Genomic DNA, 26,315 nt, shown 5'->3' with positions numbered 1-26,315 from the left:
AACCTTTATTCATCCAGGTTAGTCTCAATTAGATAAAATACAAATCCCAGTTGAGGGCTCCAGACTAGAATGGGAGCAGCCTCAGTGCCAAAACGTCTGTCTGTCTTAAAGGGTAGATTCTGTCCATCTGTCTGTCTGGTCTCTGGGAAGGTAATTGGGCTACTTGGAGCAGCTTAGTGACGTGGAGCTAATCAGCTAATCGCTGCCTGCTATACTTACATAACTGAGAGGGTCAGGGGACCACAGAAACAGAGGGCATAGAGAGAACATATTTCTTGCAAGTGGGAAAGACCAGATGGCAAATCTGCTCTAGATGTCCTGTTTCTATGCTTTGGACATAGCGTGACTGAGCGGGCAAGTGCCAGTGGGTTTGTGTGTGTAGGTGTGAGAGGGTCTGTGACCACTAAGATGGCCAGAGAGGAAACTGAATCTGGTCAGTGTATTTTTAGCGGGGGTCTACGTGCTGACCACTAGTCTAATGCCAAGGAGGAGACATTAGAAATGTGAGAGAGGAGGGTTGTAGTGGGGGTTGGTATAATGCAGACGAGCAACCAGAATATAGCTTTTTGTAGTTTACTGAAAGTTTCCGTACACGCATCTTCATCCGTATCCCACAATGATCTGTTCATGCACAGTAAGTAAAATGTCGTATAGTAGACTCGAGACTACCCACTGAAATAAAGGCAAAAATAAATCCCATTTAATAATATCAGAACTGCCATTAAGCTCTACTAAAATGTTAATTTCGATTTGGACAATACACTGAATGGTCAAGCTATGTAACATTAAATCAGTATAACAGTGTGGTGCTGTCTGTAATAAATGCATTTTTCCATAACTATGATCCTCGGTCGATCGTCATTGTCAGCAGCAGGAGTTACCTCACTGACAACCTTCTAACTCACTGACCTCGCTGCTCCAACTCCTACGGGCCTGTTAACTTCGGTGCTTTTCCAATGAGACTTACCCCCACACTAGTGGTTCACCAGTGTTTTATGTTAATATTAGCTGTAGTGTTGAGTTTCCATCAGGAATGACACTAAAGATTTGTGGCAAGCAGAATCAACAACCTCCACATCGTTCAAGACTGTTGATTTGTGAGAATGTGTTAAAGTTCACGGTTATAGCCATTATTATACATGCCAGCTGAAAAGTACCCAGGGCCTTGCCTTGTCTCCAAATTAGAGCAGGTCCCCCGGAGCGATGGCCCAGTGTGACACGGGTGCCGGCCCCTGAAGTTGGAAACATAAAAGTCTAAGCTCTTTGGGTAAAACACTGGGGTAAATCCTCAATGGAAATGTGCCAATGGAGGTGTAGACTAGAGGACCATGGGAAACTGAGTCCACATTCACTCCAAAGACAAATCCAACACTAGTTTACTGTACATGAGGGGATCGGTCTGAACAAAGCAAATCACGCCAATTTTTTCTTGAGCGGATGGTCTGGGGTTCAGAACATAATTACAAACCATTTGACTGCAAATTGACCGCAAGAATCCCAAATAGATATATTTGACTAAAACAACCATTTCAAACCTTGCTAACATTTGCATACGATCACATCTCTCTGTTATGCGTGGGAATACGTGGGAACATATTTCTCAAATTAAAATCAATTGGAGCTGATCTCCTGGTGTTTTTACAGTCTTATGTCCACCAATAAAACATTTAAATAAACAATTAATTGTTTTCTTGCTCAGAAAACTGGGGGGCCAAATAAAACAACCTGGCCCATGGGCCGCCAGTTGGTGGAACCCTGCCATAGATAGACCCACAAAGCCCTTTGGATAAGGAGTTCAATTTCCCTTGTAGAGAAGTATCACCCTCTAGTGTTGAAAAAGTGACTGACATTTACAGGTCTCCAAAGTATCGTGCATGCATCTCATTGGCAGTCTTAACCAATACATCACATCATTGGTCCTAACCCTTCAGTGTTTACAGATCCCAATGGATTGGATGGGTAACTGCCTCCTGCCTCTAAGTGGTTACTGGCTAACTTTCATTTACAATTACATAAACTGATGAATAAAGTAATCAAATGTTTTGGTCCAATGTCATTATTATTCCCCAATGGCAGTACTGGTCAGGTGGTTGTTGCTGAATGACTAAATGCATTTCTAAATGACTAAACTTTTGCAATCTGATCATCTGATTCACAAATCACTTTGTATGCCAAATATGTGAACAAGATTAGTGAATTTGTGCAGTGCCTTTCTAGGGCTGATCACCTCAACACCCAAAAATGTTTTTCCATCCTCCCAGTCACAGAGGAAGACTGATGAGTAGTTTAAATGGGAACAAGATGTGACAGTCTAATTGCCTTCTTGTAAGAGGCAAGTGGGCAAAGGCATAGAGAGGTACTTCCTGTCACATGGTCAGACCTTTACAGGAAGTGCCATATATCCGCTGAACAAAACATTTCATGATAATCTCTCAATTAAGGTGCACACAATTTTTTTTCTTCTCCTTTTTATAACATCTGGAACATTGTATTGGTGACAAACTGAAGTTTTATGGTGAACTTAAAAGCTAGTTCCACAGAGCAAAGTGCAACTTAAGCAAAACAATAAAAAGAAATATAAAATAAACATTTTTGCCACACCTCCTGAACCTGGATGCTTTAAATGTTTTTTATCATTTAGTTGCTTTGAGGTTGTTGTTTTTCTGTTACATATTTTAGTGAGGGGAAGGAGTGAGCGGAAAAGGGTTAGCAATCAGACCACAAGTTCAGCATTTAGCAAATAGCTTTCAAAACAGTCAACAATCTTTATACAGGTCTGCACCAGCAATCAATACACTTCTGTGAACAAATCATGAGCAAATTGAGCAGAACAACATTTTTATCCACATCTTTCTTTCCGTTGTATTTTTTTCCTCTCCCTCTTTTACAGGTTGCTCTCTCTGGCCCAAATTCAAAATTTTTATAATTTAATTTAAGAAATCAGTAGAAAGTTATTAACAGCAACAAGCTAACACCCAGAGCTGAACGACCTGCCTGATTCACGAAAAAGTCCTGTTGCCAGGGCGAAGTGGAGCCGAGATATACCGCCCCAGGAGGAGGAGGGGGGGGGCTAGAAGGATGTGTGTACGTGTGTGGGGGGCATTTTCAGGAGACGGGGTAAGAACAGAGGGGGTATAGGTGGTCTTGGAGGGGGGGAGAGAGGGAGGAGTTGAGAGAGGATCCCGGGGGGAGGGAGGAAAAGGAAGTCACACGTTTGCGTTCTCAGTCCATAGGTCGTTTTTCGGCATGTTTCTTTGTAAACTCTTCTGCGTTCTTAAAGAATTTTTTACGGTCCTTAGAGTATTCCTCTGCTAGGTCTGCCCTGAGAGGATGCTCTGGCTGGGGGTCGTTGACCAGCGCGATCAGGGACTGGATCACTGCAGAGAGACAAGCAGGATAAAAGAGACTGTAAAAATGGATGATGACACGAGGAAGTCCAGATGAACCAGGTCAGAAAGACACATTGAAATTCATAACCAGGCAGAGGATACAGGATGGAATCCTCTCCAGCCAAATAGATAGGAGACTCCGAGGGAGAGGAGACTGGAGGGTTAGGGTTCAGACTTTCAATTACAAATTATGAAAAACTGCAAATAACTACTATTTAAAAAGTTAAGTCAGAAGAACTTTCCCCCATACCTTGGTCAGTTTTAGTGGCTGGTTTCCAGTTCTCTGCGCTGATCACAGGCAGACACACCTGTCCCTTCTCGTCGATGTTGGGGTGGTAGATCTTCGTCTTGAACGTGATCTTGGGGGGCTTGAAGGGGTACTCCGCTGGGAAGATTATCTCGATCCTGAACGCACCTTTATCGTATGGAGGGTTGTCCTTTTAGAGGGGAGAGAGACAATGACATTTGGTTAAAAGGTGAGCTGATGTCCTACTGAAAATGGCACAGCAACAAATGAGTTGTAACATCGCTGTGAGTGCCTTGGTCCTCCTTGTTATTATGTCTGGAGAAAGTAGTATGTAATGCCGCTAGGCTACTTACTGGAACAATGAGGCCTTGCCAAGTCAAAATATTTGTTTCATCCACTTGAATGTTACGGAAATTTTTCATTCCAGACTTGCGGATTTCATCAAGTTCCTGAAAGAGAGAGAAAAACATAATGAACAAGTTCTCCTGTACAGCTAATTAATGTTAGTTAATCATAAACCATAAACATCACCATTACGGGAAGCAGAGAGGTGTATATCAAACTAGAGATAAAGGACTGATAAAACATGTCTGTGTTGGCTGAGTCTTAGTAACCACTAAACAAGCTGTGTCCAATAGGCCAAAACAGCCCAATGACTACAGACACACGTAAACACAGACTGAACGAATACTAGGGATTAGCCTATATCTGATACTTCAACTGTCTGTGTCTCATTCACCCAACCAGGAAGTCTCACACTGATCTCACTACAGAACACTGATCTCTGCCAAACCAGAGGAATTACTCATAAATCCCAGGGCTGGTAATCGTTCACTACAAATCATGAGATTGGGGGTAGTGTTACAGTGTGTTATAGTGACAAGGACATTACAGTTAACACACCCATAACAATAAAACATGGGCACACAGCTTCCTGGTTTCATTTCTTTCCATATTAATCTGAGCTTGAATGTAGCCTTATTCTATGTCCTACGGTTGTTTTGAGAAAATAAAGGGTTTAAAAGTCTATGTAAAAACGTTCTAAGAAGTTAGGTTAATCGATACTGCTGACTAACCAACTAGCTAGATATTTTTGGCTAGATATTTAGCTAACGTTATTTTCACACAAATTAAACCCAGCTGCCAATTATGATAAGGGTTGTTAACACCCAGTGTTGAGAACATGATGAGGATTGTTTACACCCAGTGTTGGTAAGCTAACGTTAATCACTGTTAGCTATTAAGCTAGCTAGCTCGTTTACTGAGGTCGAATGAATGAAATTCAACTAGCTTAGCTAACGTAACGTATTTAGCAGATAATCAATTTCTACAATTTCGCTTTCGATTCACTCGATGACTATTCAAAACAATTCAACTAAGAAACCAAATCAGAGGAAATGCATTTGGTTGGCTAGCTGCTCAGATTCCTCGGTTACACATTGAGAAAATAAGTTGAATTAACGTGAGTTGCTAACTAGCTGGTTTGCTCATAGAACCACACCGTTAGCTAACTAGGTACCTGCTGTGCATTGCACAATTAACTCCCATGCTACGGTTCGCAAGCTAGCTAACGTTAGCTAGCCAGCCAAGTTTTTCTGAGCCAATGTTCAATCATGTTTAACTGCGACTATCACCCAATTTATGACACAATAATTAATTTAAACTAAATAAATTTGATGACACATTGTTAATTAATTTAGATTAATAAAACACGGACCTTGCCTATTAACATACCGGTGCTAACATCAAAACATCACCAAAAAACAACTGCTAGCGGGTTAGCTTAGCACGCTAACGTCTAGCTAGCTAGCTTCATTTTCCGCTTACCGAGTTTCATGAGGTTTCTGACAGTGTGGGGCTAAATTAAACCAATTTAACGACACTTTTCATTTTATCGGAGATTTAGCAATCCGAATGTTTTATTCTCTTTAATCTAACAAGACAAAATCCTAATTTCATTGATCAGGAAATTTACCTTGTGCAGCCTCCTGCTCGCCGCCATCGTGGAATTACTGTCTGTACCCAGAATACCCAGCGATATCCAAATAGTCCACTCACTCACTCTCACCTCCGTACAGTGTCTGTACAGTCCACTCACCCACTCTCACCTCGGTACAGTGTCTGTAATGTGTACGCACTGTACTTTGAGTATACTTTGATTTGAGTTATTATCCTGAAGTTATTTTGTCAAATGAGAGTATTCGTCCATTTATTTAGCCTATTTTGGGCGAAGCCTACACATTATGGGCCACTATTTGTCACTTGATTTAAATAGTAAAAGTGTAATCACATCTGAGCTGAGGCAATCACATCTGAAAACATACATATAACAGGTTGATGTTGAAATAATAAGATCATGCAGTGGTGTAAAGTACTTAAGTAAAAATAGTTTAAAGTACTACTTAAGTCGTTTTTGGGGTGTATCTGTACTTTACTTTACGCTTTACATTTTTGACAACTTTTACTTTTACTCCACTACATTCCTTGTGAAAATAATGTAGTTTTTACTCCATACATTTTCCCTGACACCCAAAAGTAGGTCTACTCTTTACATTTTGAAGGCTTAACAGGACAGGAAAATGGTCCAATTCACACACTTATCAAGAGAGCATCCCTGGTCATCCCTACTGCCTCTGATCTGGTGGACTCACTAAACACAAATGCTTCATTTGTAAATTATGTCTGAGTGTTGGAATGTGCCCCTGGCTATCTGTAAATTAATAAAAACAAGAAAATCAGGCCTTCTGGCTTGATTAATATAAGGAATGTGAAATTATTTATACTTTTACTTTTACTTTTGATAAGGAAGTATATTTGAGCAATTTCATTTACTTTTGATACTTAAGTATATTTAAAAACCAAAGACTTTTAGACTTTTACTCAAGTAATATTTTACTAGGTGGCTTTCACTTTACTTTTACTCAAGTATGAAAATTGGGTACTTTTTCCAGCACTGAGATCATGGTACAAAATATTTAACAATGGTTTGTATAGTGCCATGCCCCCTGGTGAGCCTAATCTGAATGGCTCATATTCCAAATCAATAAAACATTCTGAAGCTTACAAGAATGCCAGTGTGATGGAGTTTATTTTTCCCAAAAGGTTTTACGCCCCAGGAACAATATAAGGTGTGAAAACAACCCTCCTTTTGTCATCAGAATGTGTAAACCAACTACATCTCCTCTGCCCAGACCCGCATGGGCAGAGGAGATGTAGTCCTTGTTTATGGGGGTCTGTAAGTTGTTGTTCGTATGTGTATGTTTGTATTTGCTTTATCTTGGCCAGGTTGCAGTTGTAAATGAGAACTTGTTCTCAACTGGCTTACCTGGTTAAATAAAGGTTAAATAAAATAAAACATAAACATTTGGTGTGAAAAAAAATTGATCCCTCACTGAATCAAACTTTTGCTTTAAAAGCTATGGAACAGCCTACTACCATGATGGAACATATGCTATACCATAGGTTCCATACTTCAGTGGTGGAAAAAGTACTCAATTGTCATACTTGCGATATCTGTAAAGATATCTTAACAGAAAATGACTCAAGTAAAATAAAATGTATGGGAGTAGGAAGTACATATGTTCTTTAGGAATGTAGTGGAGTCAAAGTAAAAGTTGTCAAAAATATAAATAGTAAAGTATAGATATACCAAAAAAGTATTTTTTACTTAAGTAATTTACACAACTGCCATACTTCAAAAAAGTTGCATGGACGATACTAGAGAGAAAGAGACGAAGCGAGAAGCCCAACTCGGCCAAAAATCTATCTTCTCCAGCAGGTGGCGTTGTTTCGTTTCTTTCGCTAACCAAAGCGAGGAGTTTTTGTATGGAGGTCAAGAGTGTCGAATTTGATCAACAAAAAATGGAATGGTTTATTTGCTACGTGAGGTTTATTTAATCGAATAGAAGTTTCGTAATGTTTAGGTTGTTATGAGGGTACTGATATAAGTAGGACACGTGACATCCCGGCCACTTTGTGAAAAACACTTTATATCGGAGTTGTCTCGAGATGGCTATGCATATTAACGACATGAGGATAGTAGCATAGCATGTCTCTCCATTGAATACAGGCGGTTGACGTCAACGAACCACTGTTCATAGGGACAGCTGGAGAGCAGTGGAGGCTGCTGAGGGGAGGACGGCTCATAATAAATGGCTGGAATGGAGTGTAATGGCTGGAATGGAGTGAATGAAATCATTCCATTTACTCCATTCCAGCCAATATTTTGAGCCGTCCTCCCCTCAGCAACCTCCACTGCTGGAGAGGCGTCCAGGTCTTACAGATCAGAACATGAGAGAGAGGATACAAGCAGAGGAAGCTACTGTACTTAGACTAATGAGATGCACCCCTAGTCAAGATCATCAGCCTGCCTCTTTAAGTCCATACCTGGATTGCTGACTGACTGTTGCATGGGAAGCAGGTGAGTCTGTCTGATAACAAAATAATACAATTATCATTTCCACTTAAGTAGTCCAAATGTTTCAGTTGTTGATTTTAGTTGTGGTCTGTCATTCCCCAGTAATTGGACAGGGACAGCGCTATTTGTGTGGTTTACTATAAATTGCTTTTACAATTTTCAATCAATTTCCATTGAATTTTCACTCATATTTGCTGTGTTTATAACACTGTCTTAAGGCAGTAAGAAATTAGTTACAATTAATATGTTTCACCTATTTCTCTTACTGCTCCTTGTCACATGTATACACACTGACAGCTTAACTCAAAAGCAGAATATATTTATTATTTAATTACCAATGGTTTTTCAAACAACAACTTTTGGTTTATTAACCTTGTAAAATTTTTGTATTTCTTGTGTTTTCTTTAAATCATTTATTTTTGAGAGATTCATATTTGATAGAGGTTTACTAACTATTTGGGTCAGTTATTTTCATCTCACACTATAAGATGTAAAACACATTATTGCCATACAATCAATGAGACAATGGTGAAAGAATGCTGTGCCTTCATGTCAGCAAGGTGTAAGTCATGAAAGAATTTACTCCTTTTTCTGACAGAGACATGCAACCTATAATCAGCCTGCACCACACCCTCTTATCACCACTAGTGAGTTTTTCTCATCAAAGAGAGTCGGTTTCAAGGACCTGTCTCAAGGATATTTGAGTTTGTAGAATGTCTTGTGCCCATACCTACAGTGTGTCAGAGGCATTTGTAATCTTTGTGGATTCTGGTCAATTGATCCGGTTTGTATCCTGATTGTTCAGGGCACTTCTGCTAATCAGCGGATGGTCTGGCATTTCTGAGGCAGAGGCAAGGCTTTTCTCCTCTCCCCCCTTTCAGTTGGCTTTTATTTAAATTTGGGCCAGGGGGGTAGGCTTCCCAGCGAAATAGCCTGCAGTGACAAGATGGCGAACAGAGGGTTGTGAGGTGGGATGTTATATGAAAAACGCGTTCATCGATGAATTAAGGTAAATCTATGTCATATTTCTCAAATCCTCGTATGTTTTGCGATGTAACTTGGTGTGTGTAGTCATGTTCAAGAATTTGCACTACGTTGTTTGAAGAAATACCAGAAACAACAAACATTTGTCTCGTATGCCCAGAGAGATCTCCCCGTGTAGCCAGCTTGGCAACCACCTCTTTACCTGCGTTCCTTTTAACCCGTGCATTGCGGCCTTCGGTTTGTTTTTCACAGTTTTGGAATAGGATAAATAACTTTAAACAAACAAAAAAATAGCTTAAATCTGATGTATGCAGGGCTGGCGCAGCAATATAGGCTAATTAAATAAAAGGCATTGGTGGATCCCTTCACTCACCCACCTCTGCTAGGGGGTTGTCACTAGTTACCACAGCCACAAAGTCAAAATGGCTATATCGTGGGGATGTGCATCTTTCCCTTTCAAGAAGATTCGATACATATCTAGATACATGGGCTCTGATACAGAAACGTTACGTTTTAGTTTCAAACGATTCGGTTTGATTAGAGAACGAATCGATGCGATACGATTCATGAACAAAATTCAAATCTGCTGTTGATGCAGCTCATGAGCTGGGCCTCTGATCTGGAACAGTCTGAGCTGACTTCTGTGTAAATGGTGTGTGTGTGTAAATGAGGTATGTCTATAGTGTATACTACGGTAGGCACCTGATCTGAGCCATAAAGGAGACTAGGTATCTACGACCCCACTGCCACTGTCAGATTTGGGGAGGGGGGGCAATTTAGCCCCCCCCCCCACTTTGTTTCTGAAATCACCATTACCCACTAATTAACTTGTCATTTTTGTAGATTAAGTGTTTGAGCTAGTAATATTTATAATTTACAAAAGAGCTATGACATAGCCAATGAATATATATAGCACAACTTTGGATTTCACCTCATCTCAAAATCGAATTGTTTTGACTGTTTGGAAGTGTTTAGTGAGCTTCTTTTCTCCTCCAGCTTTGGCCATTCAGTGTGCCTCGCAAAAGTGATTCCTCATTATACATTTTACCCAGTATATCATAACATTACCATATACGCTGATTGTTTAAATCAAAACAACCAAAACTATTGCTGATGGTGAACCTGAACAATCAAAAGCAAATCTATTGTAAGCCCCAGCAGCTTACTTTTATTCTAGTAAAACACAATTTTCAACAGCACATAGATACAAATAACCAAGCAAATTACATAGGTTGTCACTCAACTAATACAGACTAATATCGCGCAAGTCATTTTAGCATTTGAATGCTGAAGGTGCTGCACAGATGTGCAAGATCAGGAACAGGCCAACTACCTTGCAGTGGTCAACGCGCAAAGCTGGGCACAGTGCGCATTTTGTCTAGGCTACTGATGTTCCCTAGGGTTGTTCAGCATGCAAAATGACTTGTAGATCAATGACTGTTAACAAAGTGCTTAATTCGACACTGAAGGAGAGCACGCATCAGTTGTCACAAAATATGAGGTATTTTCGGAAGTAAGAAAGAAAGTAATATGAGCAACAACAAAAAATGTGAATCAGTGATTCATAATGTTTGAATCGATTTTCTGACCGATGCATGCTACATTTAGATCAGTTTGGGGTCCGCAGACCGATGCAGTTCTATCTTAAGCTTTCCCGGAAGACTCCCGATGTTCTGCCTCTGGGTTTAGAAACTCTGTGGCATTATCTCTTTTGTGGTAGACGGACAGGTATTGCCCATTTTTATGTTTTTCTCTGAAGATTTAATTCTCTCAACTGTGTAATAGCTATGTGTCCATTAAAGGTACTTTGTCTAAGAAACTAACATCTGTGGGCGTGGCGTAGTGTTTGGCCGGAGCAAGGAGTCAAGAGTAGCCAGTAAGGGCCCCCAAATATTTTCTGTGGGGAAAAATAGTGGGAAACTATCATTCCACTATTACTGCATATATATTATGGACATTTTCTGAAATTACAAATCAAGAATATTACATAACTTAACTTTTCCAGTGATTTTTTTTTTTTTTGTGTGTCAACATTTAGAAAGTTCACATAGAAAATAGATGTGACAATTGTCTGCTACGGTGCATTTCCATTGAACTATCTTGTAGATTAAAAACAGCTGGATGTAATGACGTCACACCTTTAAAATAAATAAATAAATAATAATTGTGGTTGACGTGTTTCCATTACCCATTTAGGCAAATTGCGCAATGCGCATTCATAAATTGGTGATAACCAGTTTGCCCTCCCACCTATCTGTTTCATGTCTCAGGTAGCACGCGAAAGCCAGCATGGATAGAATGCAAGAATTGACTAATATTTCTCCATATTCCAATAATGTTAATGTACCAACGTATCGCCATGGTCCGCGCCATAGTGAAACTTGCACTCCTATAGATCTGAAATAATGATATGGTGAAACGTGCATCCGGCCAAACAGAAAAGCAAGGCGAAGCAATTCAGGTATTCTTGAAAGTCAGGACAATCATTGTCCTGCAAAGAAGCATAATTTTTTTTTATAGTTGAAAAAATGGATTTTGCAAGCAGTAGGCATTTAGAATTAAATGTGGAGTGGACCTTTATAGTTAGGCCTACGTGATGACATCACGTGCCCCATGTACAGTGGGGAGAACAAGTATTTGATACACTGCAGATTTTGCAGGTTTTCCTACTTACAAAGCATGTAGAGGTCTGTAATTTTTATCATAGGTGAGAGACGGAATTTAAAACAAAAATCCAGAAAATCACATTGTATGATTTTTAAATAATTAATTAGCATTTTATTGCATGACATAAGTATTTGATCACCTACCAACCAGTACGAATTCCAGCTCTCATAGACCTGTTAGTTTTTCTTTAAGAAGCCCACCTGTTCTCCACTCATTACCTGTATTAACTGCACCTGTTTGAACTCATTACCTGTATAAAAGACACCTGTCCACACACTCAATCAAACAGACTCCAACCTCTCCACAATGGCCGAGACCAGAGAGCTGTGTAAGGACATCAGGGATAAAATTGTAGACCTGCACAAGGCTGGGATGGGCTACAGGACAATAGGCAAGCAGCTTGGTGAGAAGGCAACAACTGTTGGTGCAATTATTAGAAAATGGAAGAAGTTCAAGATGACGGTCAATCACCCTCGGTCTGGGGCTCCATGCAAGATCTCACCTCGTGGGGCATCAATGATCATGAGGAAGGTGAGGGATCAGCCCAGAACTACACGGCAGGACCTGGTCAATGACCTGAAGAGAGCTGGGACCACAGTCTCAAAGAAAACCATTAGTAACACACTACGCCATCATGGATTAAAATCCTGCAGCACACGCAAGGTCCCCCTGCTCAAGCCAGCGCATGTCCAGGCCCGTCTGAAGTTTGCCAATGACCATCTGGATGAGCCAGAGGAGGAATGGGAGAAGGTCATGTGGTCTGATGAGACAAAAATAGAGCTTTTTGGTCTAAACTCCACTCGCCGTGTTTGGAGGAAGAAGAAGGATGAGTACAACCCCAAGAACACCATCCCAACCGTGAAGCATGGAGGTGGAAACATCATTCTTTGGGGATGCTTTTCTGCAAAGGGGACAGGACGACTGCACCGTATTGAGGGGAGTATGGATGGGGCCATGTATCGCGAGATCTTGGCCAACAACCTCCTTCCCTCAGTAAGAGCATTGAAGATGGGTCGTGGCTGGGTCTTCCAGCATGACAATGACCCGAAACACACAGCCAGGGCAACTAAGGAGTGGCTCCGTAAGAAGCATCTCAAGGTCCTGGAGTGGCCTAGCCAGTCTCCAGACCTGAACCCAATAGAACATCTTTGGAGGGAGCTGAAAGTCTGTATTGCCCAGCGACAGCCCCGATACCTGAAGGATCTGGAGAAGGTCTGTATGGAGGAGTGGGCCAAAATTCCTGCTGCAGTGTGTGAAACCTGGTCAAGAACTACAGGAAACGTATGATCTCTGTAATTGCAAACAAAGGTTTCTGTACCAAATATTAAGTTCTGCTTTTCTGATGTATCAAATACTTATGTCATGCAATAAAATGCAAATTAATTACTTAAAAATCATACAATGTGATTTTCTGGATTTTTGTTTTAGATTCCGTCTCTCACAGTTGAAGTGTACCTATGATAAAAATTACAGACCTCTAGATGCTTTGTAAGTAGGAAAACCTGCAAAAACGGCAGTGTATCAAATACTTGTTCTCCCCACTGTACCTTCAAAGTTATTAGACAACCATAATTTATTTGAAAAACACTGTTTCCATCATCATTTGTCTTGAAGCAAGTTAGACAAAATAAAAATCCACCCCTGTCAAACGGATAATAATGTTGTCGATCTTTAGAAAAGGTCTATCTGATGTTTCCATTACACATGTCACAACTTTGTTTTTTGCAACATTGCTTTTGTTGAATAAACCTGGGTCAATGGAAACCTGCCTAGTGTAACCAGTAGCAATAATTTGACGTTTTGCTGCATAGGTTAAACCAAAATCCAGCAATTTCCACAGAATAATCTTAATAACTGAAATAAAAATATTATGGTTATAGAATTATGGGTATTATGTTTTTCATTAGTTTTTTTTTTTCATTTTTCTAATTCATTTTCTAATAGCTGCCACTATCTCCTACAATCTTGGATACTTCCTGCAGTTCAATTTCAATTAATGATTTATACCCATTTGATTCTTAAAGAATATACCTTATTAGCATCATGATTGTTTACATCAGCTAGTACTGTCTTACCCTATCATAACCGAGAATAGGCCTAATGTTATTTTACTCCAATGTTTGTTGCCATTTCACTCTTGTAAACAAACAATGTAGCTCAGTGATTCCTGAAAGCCGGGAAAATCCTTGTCCAGCAGGGAAATTCAATTTTTACAGTTGAAAAATAAAATTTTGTTTCATTATTTGAGCCTAAAAATTACATTTAGGGGAATTCTATTACGGAAAACCTTTGTTTTGTAATTTTTCAAATATTTTCAGTTTTATTCATTTCTATGTCGGCTCTCTGCCAGGAAAGCCATTGTCCGGAGCAAAGGATCACAATTTCAAACTCCCCAAAAAAGGGTTTCAAATTCTAATTTCTGGCATAAATTAATATTAACTGAAAGTATCACATGTAGTTACTTGCAATAGCCATCTGTGACACTAAGGAATATTTCTCTCAAAACTGTGATTCCTAAAAAATGTGTCCTGAGTTTTGGTCAACTCCGTCAGATTTATATAAAATCCTAAATTAATTAGAAATGAGCTGGGTCAGCTATACCATGACAACCCCTTCCTTATCTCCTGATGAACTGTAGTGCAACAAGACCACCCATGGTCTGAAAAGTTCTCTATTTTTTAAAGATTTAAACAAACAATATTGAAATCACCATGGTCACAACCATAACCTGTCAACTCCATCTCCCTTACAAAATTAGCCCTGGAGCATTATACAGTGGTATAAAAAAACTAAAAGATGTTTGGAGATTTGTATTGCATATTTGAATATTATAATGTTAGAATGAAACAATCAAGGCCTTAACACTTGTTGGACAATAAATATAAAAATAATTATGGTGTCTGACGGAGTTGACAAATCTAGTTAGGTGGATTTTATGAAAAAATGTTTTAATTAGGAGGTTGTTCCTTTACATGGTGTGATAGCTGATACTTTGGTCTTTTAAAAATGTATATTTAAAATGTTGTTAATATTAAGAAAAGTATTTGTTAAAAAAAGTTGGGATTGTCCCGTCTTTCAAAAACCCTGAGCTATATCAATATGTTTATAACGGGTGTCAAATCAATCTTATGTACTGCCAGTCCCTGCTTTTATAGCCTGGTCTATGAGTTTTAGTGGTTACATTTCCTTAGCCACATCCCTCAGCTTTATACCAGGTGGTAGGGCTACTGTTTGCCTGAAACACAAACTCAGGATTGTGGCTGTAAAAACATACTGGCCTTTTTTAGTTTAACTGAATGAACACAAACCTGAATGAAACAAAGTTCCCATAATATGTGGCAAATATACTTTAAAAAACATTTTGTCTTCCATCCCAAGATAGTAACAGCCAGCCAACTACACTCCTCGACAGTAGCGGTGCAAGGGTAAAATTGCCGGGGAAGCCAAGCCAGGGAAAAAAAGCCATATTACAACCTATGTGTTGTGATAATTGCGTTGTTTGCTCTATAACCTGTTAGTTCATATGCCTTAACACCATGATATACAGTGAGGGGAAAAAAGTATTCGATCCCCTGCTGATTTTGTACGTTTGCCCACTGACAAAGAAATTATCAGTCTATAATTTTAATGGTAGGTTTATTTGAACAGTGAGAGACAGAATAACAACAAAAAAATCCAGAAAAACGCATGTCAAAAATGTTATAAATTGGTTTGCATTTTAATGAGGGAAATAAGTATTTGACCCCTCTGCAAAACATGACTTAGTACTTGGTGGCAAAACCCTTATTGGCAATCAGAGGTCAGACGTTTCTTGTAGTTGGCCACCAGGTTTGCACACATCTCAGGAGGGATTTTGTCCCACTCCTCTTTGCAGATCTTCTCCAAGTCATTAAGGTTTCGAGCCTGTCGTTTTGGCAACTCGAACCTTCAGCTCCCTCCACAGATTTTCTATGGGATTAAGGTCTGGAGACTGACTAGGCCACTCCAGGACCTTAATGTGCTTCTTCTTGAGCCACTCCTTTGTTGCCTTGGCCGTGTGTTTTGGGTCATTGTCATGCTGGTACCCATCCACGACCCATTTTCAATGCCCTGGCTGAGGGAAGGAGGTTCTCACCCAAGATCTGACGGTACATGGCCCTGTCCATCGTCCCTTTGATGCGGTGAAGTTGTCCTGTCCTCTTAGCAGAAAAACACCCCCAAAGCATAATGTTTCCACCTCCATGTTTGACGGTGGGGATGGTGTTCTTGGGGTCATAGGCAGCATTCCTCCTCCTCCAAACACGGCGAGTTGAGTTGATGCCAAAGAGCTCCATTTTGGTCTCATCTGACCTCAACACTTTCACCCAGTTGTCCTCTGAATCATTCAGATGTTCATTGGTAAACTTCAGACGGGCATGTATATGTGCTTTCTTAAGCAGGGGGACCTTGCGGGCGCTGCAGGATTTCAGTCATTCACGGCGTAGTGTGTTACCAATTGTTTTCTTGGTGACTATGGTCCCAGCTGCCTTGAGATCATTGACAAGATCCTCCCGTGTAGTTCTGGGCTGATTCCTCACCGTTCTCATGATCATTGCAACTCCACGAGGTGAGATCTTGCATGGAGCCCCAGGCCGAGGGAGATTGACAATTCTTTTGTGTTTCTTCCATTTGCAAATAATCGCACCAACTGTTGTCACCTTCTCCCCAAGCTGCTTGTAGCCCATTCCAGCCTTGTGTAGGTCTACAATCTTGTCCCTGACATCCTTGGAGAGCTCTTTGGTCTTGGCCATGGTGGAGAGTTTGGAATCTGATTGATTGCTTCTGTGGACAGGTGTCTTTTTATACAGGTAACAAGCTGAGATTAGGAGCACTCCCTTTAAGAGTGTGCTCCTAATCTCAGCTCGTTACCTGTATAAAAGACACCTGGGAGCCAGAAATCTTTCTGATTGAGAGGTGGTAAAATACTTATTTCCCTCATTTAAAATGCAAATCAATTTATAACATTTTTGACATGCGTTTTTCTGGATTTCTTTGTTGTTATTCTGTCGCTCACTGTTCAAATAAACCTACCATTAAAATTATAGACTGATCATTTCTTTGTCAGTGGGCAAACATACAAAATCAGCAGGGGATCAAATACTTTTTTCCCTCACTGTATAGGCCTAAAGGCCGAGACAATAAGAAGACACAGTGGCAGAATGAACTACACCTTTGTTTCATCACAAAACCGAAGAGCAACATCTGTCCGGTGAAGTCCACAAAACATATTACATGTAACAATCAGTTACATAACCTACAGCATGGTCAAGCAAGTTAATGTTTCCAACATTTTCGGACTACTAAAGAACTATTGATTTAGAACCACGGACAGTTACCGCAAGTCGCAAAGAAAACAGGCACTGCCTCCACTATTTCAGCACCATTTCAATTTCATGTAATCACCTATGCTTAGTCTCAAACAGTGAGTAAAAGATACCAAAAATTAATTAGTCCAATCAACGCAAGCTAAATATGATGTGGCTATCCATGGTACTGTTTTATGTGTGTGTGTAAATAGAAAAAACATGTTGACTCACCCTACTTGTAGAGATACGCCAATGCCATCCTCCTCTTTCATGTTGCCAACATGGTCTATGACTCAGTCATACACGCTTTTAGTTTTTGTTGTCCTAGGCTACCTGGCTAAAATGCTTGCTCGCTAGCCTAACTTCCTTTAATGGGCAACGATGCGCCAGGCCAGCTGGATAACATTAGCCTGACGTTACTACATCTAACTACATCCTCTCAGGCCAGGGGCACATTGTATGAATTTATGGTTGCATCAGAATCGCCATTATAATCATTGGCCAGTACGGAGAATGAAGTAAAACCACAAGTCCAAATCCCTATCTCTATACATGGCTTAATTTAGGAAATAGCCGATTTTTAGCTAGCTAGTTAGCCACCGGAGGACAACGACACAATGGGATGCAACAATTCAAGTTTTCTGTCAATGACGTTTGGCTTCTGATGTGATTGGTCTGAAGCCAAATCCAACATGGCTTCCCTTTAGACTTTTTTTTGGTGCGCCAGGACCATTCACAGCTGCGCTCACTCAGTTTAGCTCAACGCTGATTGGCTATTATTTTCATTTATTTTTTATCAAGGGAGGCCAAATGCTCGCTGGCTTCCCTTGCATTCAATGCTATGGGCGGCAACAATGTCATACTCTTTTTGACCAGACAACATAGATGGGCTACACATACAGAGACAGAGGGGCGCTGTTTCGTTCGCTTGGATGCTTTCTCCGGTGAGATGCATTGAGCCTCTTGCGAATTGAAGGACATTTATAAAACACAGAGGTCAGTTTTGGGCTCCTCGAATCTTGGCATGCATCTTAAGATTCTAACAACTAATTCTGTTTGGAGTTAACATGTGTTCAGTAATAATACTGTTAGCTAGTTACAGGGCCGGATTAACAAATCATGGGCTTTTGTTTTTGCTGCGCATCAGCAGTTTTTCTCTTGTTATATTAGTCACTGACAGTCAAATAAAGTTTTGTCACATGCTTCATTAACAACAGGTGTAGACTAACAGTGAAATACTTACTTACAGGCCCTTCTCAACAATGCAGAGAGAAAATTAGAAAAATAATAGAAAGATAATAACACGAGGAATAAATACACAATGAGTAACAATGACTTGGCTATATACATGGGGTACCAGTACCGAGTCGATGTGCAGGGGTACGAGGTAATTAAGGTAGATATGTACATATAGGTAGGGGGAAAGTGACTAGGCAACAGGATAGATAATAAGCAGTAGCAGCAGCGTATGTGATGTGAGTCAAAAGAGTTAGTGCAAAAGGGGGTCAATACAGATAGTCTGGGTAGCTATTTGGTTAACTATTTAGAAATAAAAATATTATGGTTATGGAATTATGGGTATTTGTTTTTTCATTTTTCTAATTCATTTTTTTTTGCCACATTATGGGAACTTTGGTTAACTATTTAGCAGTCTTATGGCTTGGGGGTAGAAGCTGTTTAGGGTCCTATTGGTTCCAGACTTGGTTCATCGGTACCGCTTTCGTGTGTGGTAGCAGAGAGGACAGTCTGACTTGGGTGGCTGGACTTTTAGGGTTTTCTTCTGACACCGCCTGGTATAGAAGTCCTGGATGGCAGGGAGCTTGGCCTAAGTGATGTACTGGGCCGTACGTACTACCCTCTGTAGCGCCTTGCGGTCAGATGCCAAGCAGTTGCCATACCAAGCGGTGATGCAGCCAGTCAAGATGCTCTCAATGGTGCAGCTGTAGAAGTTTTTGAGGATCTGAGGGCCCATGCCAAATCTTTTCAGGCTCCTGAGGGGGAAGAGGTGCTGTCGTGCCCTCTTCACAACTGTGGGGTTTTTGTGGACCATGTTAATTCCTTAGTGATGTGGACACCGAGGAACTTGAAGTTCTAGACTGCTGCCTCGTCGGTGTGGATGGGGGCGTACTTGGCCCTCCATTTCCTTTAGTCCACAATCAGCTCCTTTGTCTTACTGACATTGAGGGAAAGGTTGTTGTCCTGGCACCACACTGCCAGGTCACTTGACCTCATCCCTATAGGCTGTCTCATCGTCGTTATCAAACTTAATGATGGTGTTGGAGTAGTGCGCGACACCACAGTCGTGGGTGAACAGGGAGTACAGGAGGGGACTAGGCACTTAACCCTGATGGGCCCCCGTGTTGAGGGTCAGCGTGGCGGATGTGTTGCTGCCTGTACCCTCACCACCTGGGGGTGGTGCATCAGGAAGTCCAGGAACCAGTTGCAGTGGGAGGTGTTCAGTCCCAGGGTCCTGAGCTTAATGATGAGCTTGGAGGGCACTCTGGTGTTGAACACTGAGCTGTAGTCAATGAACAGCATTCTCACATAGGTGTTCTTCTTATCCAGGTGGGAGAGGGCAGTGTGGAGTGCAATAGAGATTGCGTCATCTGTGGATCTGTTGGGGCGGTATGCGAATTGGAGTGGGTCTGGGGTGATGGTGTTGATGTGAGCCATGACCAACCTTTCAAAGCATTTCATGGCTACAGATGTGGGTGCTACGGGGTGACCGTCATTTAGACAGGTTACCTTGGCGTTCTTGGGCAAAGGGACTATGGTGGTCTGCTTGAAACATGTAGGTATTATAGACAGAGTCAGGGAGAGGTTGAAAATGACAGTTAAGACACTTGCCAGCTGATCAGCGCATGCACTGAGTACGTCCTGGTAATCCATCTGGCCCCGCGGCCTTGTGAATGTTAACTTGTTTAAAGGTCTTACTCACATTGGCTACGGAGAGCGAGTTCACACGGTCATCTGGAACAGCTGGTGCTCTCATGCAAGGTTCAGTGTTTGTACTCCCGAGTGGCGCAGTGGTCTAAGGCACTGCATCGCAGTGCTAGCTGTGCCACTAGAGATCCTGGTTCGAGTCCAGGCTCTGTCGCAGCCGGCCACGACCGGGAGACCCATGGGCGGCGCACAATTGGTCCAGCGTCGTCCAAGGTAGGGGAGGGTTTGGCCGGCAGGGATGTGGGTTCGTTTCCCACGGGGGGCCAGTATGATATTTTTTATTTTTTTTTAAATACCTTTTTGCATTCACATTACAATACATTCACAATACATTACAATACATTCACAACAGATTTCACAACATATTAAGTGTGTGCCCTCAGGCCCCTAATCTATTACCACATATCTACAACACAAAGTCCATGTATGTGTGTGTATAGTGCGTATGTTATTGTGTGTTTGTATTCATGTGTCTGTGCCTATGTTTGTGTCATTTCACAGTCCCCGCTGTTCCATAAGGTGTATGTTTATCTGTTTTTTTAAATCTAATTTTACTGCTTGCATGAGTTACTTGATGTGGAATAGAGTTCTATATAGTACTATGCACCTCCCATAGTCTTTCTGGACTTGGGGACTGTGAAGAGACCTCTGGTGGCATGCCTTGTGGGGTATGCATGGGTGTCCAAGCTGTGTGCCAGTAGTTCAAACAGACAGCTCGCTGCGTTCAACATGTCAATACCTCTCACAAATACAAGTAGTGATGAAGTCAATCTCTCCTCCACTTTGAGCCAGAAGAGATTGACATGCATATTATTAATGTTAGCTCTCTGTGTACATCCAAGGGCCAGCCTTGCTGCCCTGTTCTGAGCAATTTCCCTCTTTGTGGCACCTGACCACACGACTCAATAGTAGTCCAGGTGTGACAAAACTAGGGCCTGTAGGTCCTACCTTGTTGATCGTGCTGTTAACAATGCAGAGCAGTGCTTTATTATGGACAGACTTCTCCCCATCCTAGCTACTGTTGTATCAATATGTTTTGACCATGACAGTTTACAATCCAGGTTTACTCCAAGCAGTTTAGTCACCTCAACTTGCTCAATTTCCACATTATTTATTACAAGATGTAGTTGAGGTTTAGGGTTTAGTGAATGATTTGTCCCAAATACAATACTTTTAGTTTTTGAAATATTTAGGAATAACTTATTCCTTGCCACCCATTCTGAATCTAACTGCAGCTCTTTGTTAAGTGTTGCAGTCATTTCAGTCACTGTTGTAGCTGATGTGTATAGTGTTGAGTCATCCGCATACATAGACACAGACTTTACTCAAAGCCAGTGGCATGTCGTTAGTAAAGATTGAAAAGTAACGGGCCTAGACAACTGCCCTGGGGAATTCCTGATTCTACATGGATTTTGTTGTTGAGGCTTCCATTAAAGAACACCTCTGTGTTCTGTTAGACAGGTAACTCTTTATCCACAATATAGCAGGGGGTGTAAAGCCATAACACATACACTACCGTTCAAAAGTTTGGGGTCACTTAGAAATGGCCTTGTTTTCGACAGAAAAGCAATATTTTTGTCCATTTAAAATCAAATAAAATTGATCAGAAATACAGTGTAGACATTGTTAATGTTGTAAATGGCTATTGTAGCTGGAAACTGCTGAATTTTAATGGAATATCTACATAGGCGTACAGAGGCCCATTATCAGTAACCATCAGTCCTGTGTTCCAATGGCACGTTGTGTTTGCTAATCCAAGTTGATCATTTTAAAAGGTAATTGATCATTAGAAAACCCTTTTGCAATTATGTTAGCACAGCTGAAAACTGTTGTGCTGATTAAAGAAGCAATAAAACTGGCCTTCTTGAGACTAGTTGAGTATCTGGAGCATCAGCAATTGAAATCAAATGTTATTTGTCACATACACGTGTTTAGCAGATGTTATTGTGGGTGTAGCGAAATGCTTGTGCTTCTAGCTTCGACAGTGCAGTAATATCTAACAAGTAATATGTAACAATTTCACAACATATACACACAAATCTAGTAAGGAATGGAATTTAAGAATATATACATATATGGAAAGAGCGGCATGGACTAAGATACAGTAGAATATTATAGAATAGAATACAGTATATACATATGAGATGAGTAGTGCAAGATATGTAAACATTATTAAAGTGACTAGTGTTCCATTTCTTAAAGTGGCCAGTGATTTCAATAGGCAGCAGCAGCCTCTAATGTGCTAGTGATGGCTATTTAACAGTCTGATGGCCTTGAGATAGAAGCTGTTTTTCATTTTCTCGGTCCCAGCTTTGATGCACCTGTACTTACCTCGCCTTCTGGATGATAGTGGGGTGAACAGGCATTAGCTCGAGTGGTTGATGTCCTTGATGATCATTTTGGCCTTCCTGTGACATCGGGTGCTGTAGGTGTCTTGGAGGGCGGGTAGTTTGCCCCCGGTAATGCGTTCGGCAGACCGCACCACACTCTGGAGAGTCCTGCGGTTGCGGGCTGTGCAGTTGCCGTACCAGGCGGTGATACAGCCCGACAGGATGCTCTCAATTGTGCATCTGTAAAAGTTTGTGAGGGTTTTAGGTGCCAAGACAAATTTCTTCAGCCTCCTGAGGTTGAAGAGGCTCTGTTGCGCCTTCTTCACTACACTGTCTGCGTGGGTGGACCATTTCAGTTTGTCAGTGATGTGTACGCCAAGGAACTTGAAGCTTTCCACCTTCTCCACTGCGGTCCCGTCGATGTGGATAGAGGGGGTGCACCCTCTGCTGTTTCCTGAAGTCCACGATCATCTCCTTTGTTTTGTTGATGTTGAGTGAGAGGTTATTTTCCTGGCACCACACTCCCAGAGCCCTCACCTCCTCCCTGTAGGCGGTCTGGTCATTGTTGGTAATCAAGCCTACTACTGTTGTGTCGTCTGCAAACTTGATGATTGAGTTGGAGGCGTGCTTGGCCACGCAGTCATGAGTGAACAGGGAGTACAGGAGGGGGCTGAGCACGCACCCTTGTGGGGCCCCGGTGTTGAGGATCAGTGAAGTGGAGATGTTGTTTCCTACCTTCACCACCTGGGGGCGGCCCGTCAGGAAGTCCAGGACCCAGTTGCACAGGGCGGGTTCAGACCCAGGGCCTCGAGCTTAATGATGAGCTTTGAGGGTACTATGGTGTTGAATGCTGAGCTATAGTCAATGAACAGCATTCTTACATAGGTATTCCTCTTGTCCAGATGGGATAGGGCAGTGTGATGGCGATTGCATCGTCTGTGGATCTATTGGGGCGGTAAGCAAATTGAAGTGGGTCAAGGGTGACAGGTAAGGTAGAGGTGATATGATCCTTGACTAGTCTCTCAAAGCACTTCATGATGACAGAGGTGAGTGCTACAGGGCGATGGTCATTTAGTTCAGTTACCTTTGCTTTCTTGGGTACAGGGACAATGGTGGCCATCTTGAAGCATGTGGGAACAGCGGACTGGGAAATGGAGTGATTGAATATGTCCGTAAACACACCAGCCAGCTGGTCTTCGCATGCTCTGAGGATGTGGCTAGGGATGCCGTCTGGGCCTGCAGCCTTGCGGGGGAAAACATGTTTAAATGTCTTACTCGCATCGGCCACGGAAAAGGAGAGGCCACAGTCCTTGGTAGTGGGCCTCATCGGTTGCACTGTGTTATCCTCAAAGCGGGGCGAACAAGGTGTTTAGCTTGTCTGGAAGCGAGACGTCGGTGTCGGCGGCATGACTGGTTTTCCTTTTGTAGTCTGTGATTGTCTGTAGACCCTGCCACATACGTCTCGTGTCTGAGCCATTGAATTGCGACTCCACTTTGTCTCTATACTGATGTTTTGCCAGTTTAATTGCCTTGTGTAGTGAGTAGCTACACTGTTTGTATTCTGCCATATTCCCAGTCACCTTGCCATGGTTAAATGCGGTGGTTCGCGCTTTCAGTTTTGCGCAAATGCTGCCATCTATCCACGGTTTCTGGTTAGCGTAGGTTTTAATAATCACAGTGGGTATAACATCACCTATACACTTCCTGATAAACTCAGTCACCGTTTCAGTGTATTCGTCAAAATTATTTTCACAAGCTACCTGGAACATATCCCAGTCCGTGTGTTCAAAACGATCTTGAAGCGTGGATTCCGATTGGTCAGACCAGCGTTGAAACTGTTTTGAGTTTCTGCCTATAGGAAGGGAGGAGCAAAATGGAGTCGTGGTCAGATTTGCCGAAAGGAGGGCAGGGGAGGGCCTTATAACCTTCCCGGAAGTTCGAATAGCAATGGTTGAGGATTTTAGCAGGGCGAGTAGAACAGTCGATATGTTGATAGAACTTCAGCAGCTTAGTCCTCAAATTTGCTTTGTTAAATCCCCGGCTACAATAAATGCAGCCTCAGGATATGTGGTTTCCAGTTTGCATAAAGTCCTGTGAAGTTCTTTTGAGGGCCGTCGTGGTATCGGCTTGAGGGGGGATATACACGGCCGTGACTATAACCGAAGAAAATTATCTTGGGAGATAATACGGTTGGCATTTGATTGTGAGGTATTCTAGGTCGGGTGAACAAAAGGACTTGAGTTCCTGTATGTTACTACAATTACACCATGAGTCGTTAATCATGAAACACACACCTCCGCCCTTCTGCTTCCCGGAGAGATATTTATTCCTGTCTGCGCGATGAACTGAGAACCCATCTGGCTGGACCGATTTCGACAGAATATCCCCAGAGATCCATGTTTCCGTGAAACAAAGTATGTTACAGGCCTTAATGTCTCTCTGGAAAGAAATCCTTGTCCGGAGCTCGTCGACCTTGTTAACCAGAGACTGAACATTAGCGAGTAGTATACTTGGAAGCGGTGGGTGGTGTGCGCGCCTCCTAAGTCGAACCAGCAGGCCACTCCGAGTGCCTCTCCTCTGCCGGCGAGGTTTTGGGTCAGCCGCTGGAATCAGTTCAATTGTCCTGGGGAGAGCAAACAAAGGATCTGCTTCGGGAAAGTCGTATTCCTGGTCGTAATGCTGGTGAGTTACTGCCGCTCTGATATCCAATAGTTTTTCCCGGCTGTATGTAATGATACAAAACACTTTCTGAGCTAATAATGTAAAAAATTATACCTAAAAAAAAATAAAAAATACCGCAAAGTTTCCTAAGAGCTAGTCGCGAGGCCGCCATCTTCGTCAGCGCCAGGTAATCTCATTACAGGCTCAAAATGGCCAGAAACAAATAACTTTCTTCTGAAACTCGTCAGTCTATTCTTGTTCTGATAAATGAAGGCTAGAATAGTTTCTGAAGAAAGTTATTTGTTTCTGGCAATTTTTTAAGCCTGTAATCGAACCCACAATTGCTGATGCTCCAGATACTCAACTAGTCTCAAGAAGGCCAGTTTTATTGCTTCTTTAATCAGCACAACAGTTTTCAGCTGTGCTAACATAATTGCAAAAGGGTTTTCTAATGATCAATTACCTTTTAAAATGATAAACTTGGATTAGCAAACACAATGTGCCGTTGGAACACAGGACTGATGGTTGCTGATAATGGGCCTCTGTACGCCTATGTAGATATTCCATTAAAAATCAGCTGTTTCCAGCTACAATAGCCATTTACAACATTAACAATGTCTACACTGTATTTCTGATAAATTTGATTTGATTTTAATGGACAGAAAAATTGCTTTTCTTTTGAAAACAAGGACATTTCTAAGTGACCCCAAACTTTTGAACGGTAGTGTATGTTTTTCCAGCAACAGACTATGATCGATAATGTCAAAAGCTGCACTGAAGTCTAACAAAACAGCCCCCGCAATCTTTTTTTCATCAATTTCTCTCAGCCAATCAGTCATTTGTGTAAGTGCTATGCTTGTTGAATGTCCTTCCCTATAAGCATGCTGAAAGGCTGTTGTCAATTTGTTTACTGTAAAATAGCACTGTATCTGGTCAAACACCACTTTCTTCCAAAAGTTTACTAAGGGTTGGTAACAGGCTGATTGGTCAGCTATTTGAGCCAGTAAAGGGGGCTTTACTATAATAGCTTTTGCTTCCCTCCAGGCCCGAGGGCACACACTTTCTAGTAGGCTTAAATTGAAGATATGGCAAATAGGAGTGGCAATATCGTCTGCTATTATCGTCCGCTATACATTTTTTTCACCTCTTCCACACTTACTTTACGGAATTCAAAATTACAATGCTTGTCTTTTCATAATTTGGTCAGATAAACTAGGATGTGTAGTGTCAGTGTTTGTTGCTGGCATGTCATTCCTAAGTTTGCTAATCTTGCCAATGAAAAAATCATTAAAGTAGTTTGCAAAATCAATGGGTTTTGTGATGAATGAGCCATCTGATTCAATGAATGATGGA

The 26,315-nt window shown here is 41.6% G+C and overlaps 2 protein-coding genes across 2 annotated transcripts in view; one reads left to right on the top strand and one right to left on the bottom strand.

The window, feature by feature from the left end:
* Window positions 1–2,615: 2,615 nt before the first annotated feature.
* Window positions 2,616–5,698, bottom strand: LOC121573884 (ubiquitin-conjugating enzyme E2 L3). Its single transcript, XM_041886253.1, has 4 exons — window positions 5,612–5,698; window positions 3,990–4,085; window positions 3,640–3,826; window positions 2,616–3,377 (listed from the first exon to the last, which is right to left on the bottom strand). The coding sequence occupies exons 1-4, from the start codon at window positions 5,636–5,638 to the stop codon at window positions 3,223–3,225; spliced, it is 465 nt and encodes a 154-aa protein (XP_041742187.1). The 5' UTR covers window positions 5,639–5,698; the 3' UTR covers window positions 2,616–3,222.
* A 3,213-nt stretch (window positions 5,699–8,911) lies between these two features.
* Window positions 8,912–26,315, top strand: part of LOC121573883 (hypermethylated in cancer 2 protein-like) — a 55,885-nt gene continuing 38,481 nt past the window's right edge. Inside the window, exon 1 of the mRNA XM_045222554.1 lies at window positions 8,912–9,062. The gene's annotated coding sequence lies outside the window, so the exon portion shown is untranslated. The remainder of the gene's footprint in view (window positions 9,063–26,315) is intronic.

The sequence above is a fragment of the Coregonus clupeaformis genome, chromosome 9, assembly GCF_020615455.1.
Source record: "Coregonus clupeaformis isolate EN_2021a chromosome 9, ASM2061545v1, whole genome shotgun sequence".
In the NCBI taxonomy this organism is placed as follows: Eukaryota; Metazoa; Chordata; class Actinopteri; order Salmoniformes; family Salmonidae; genus Coregonus; species Coregonus clupeaformis.
This window is presented reverse-complemented; position numbering and strand designations above follow the sequence as displayed.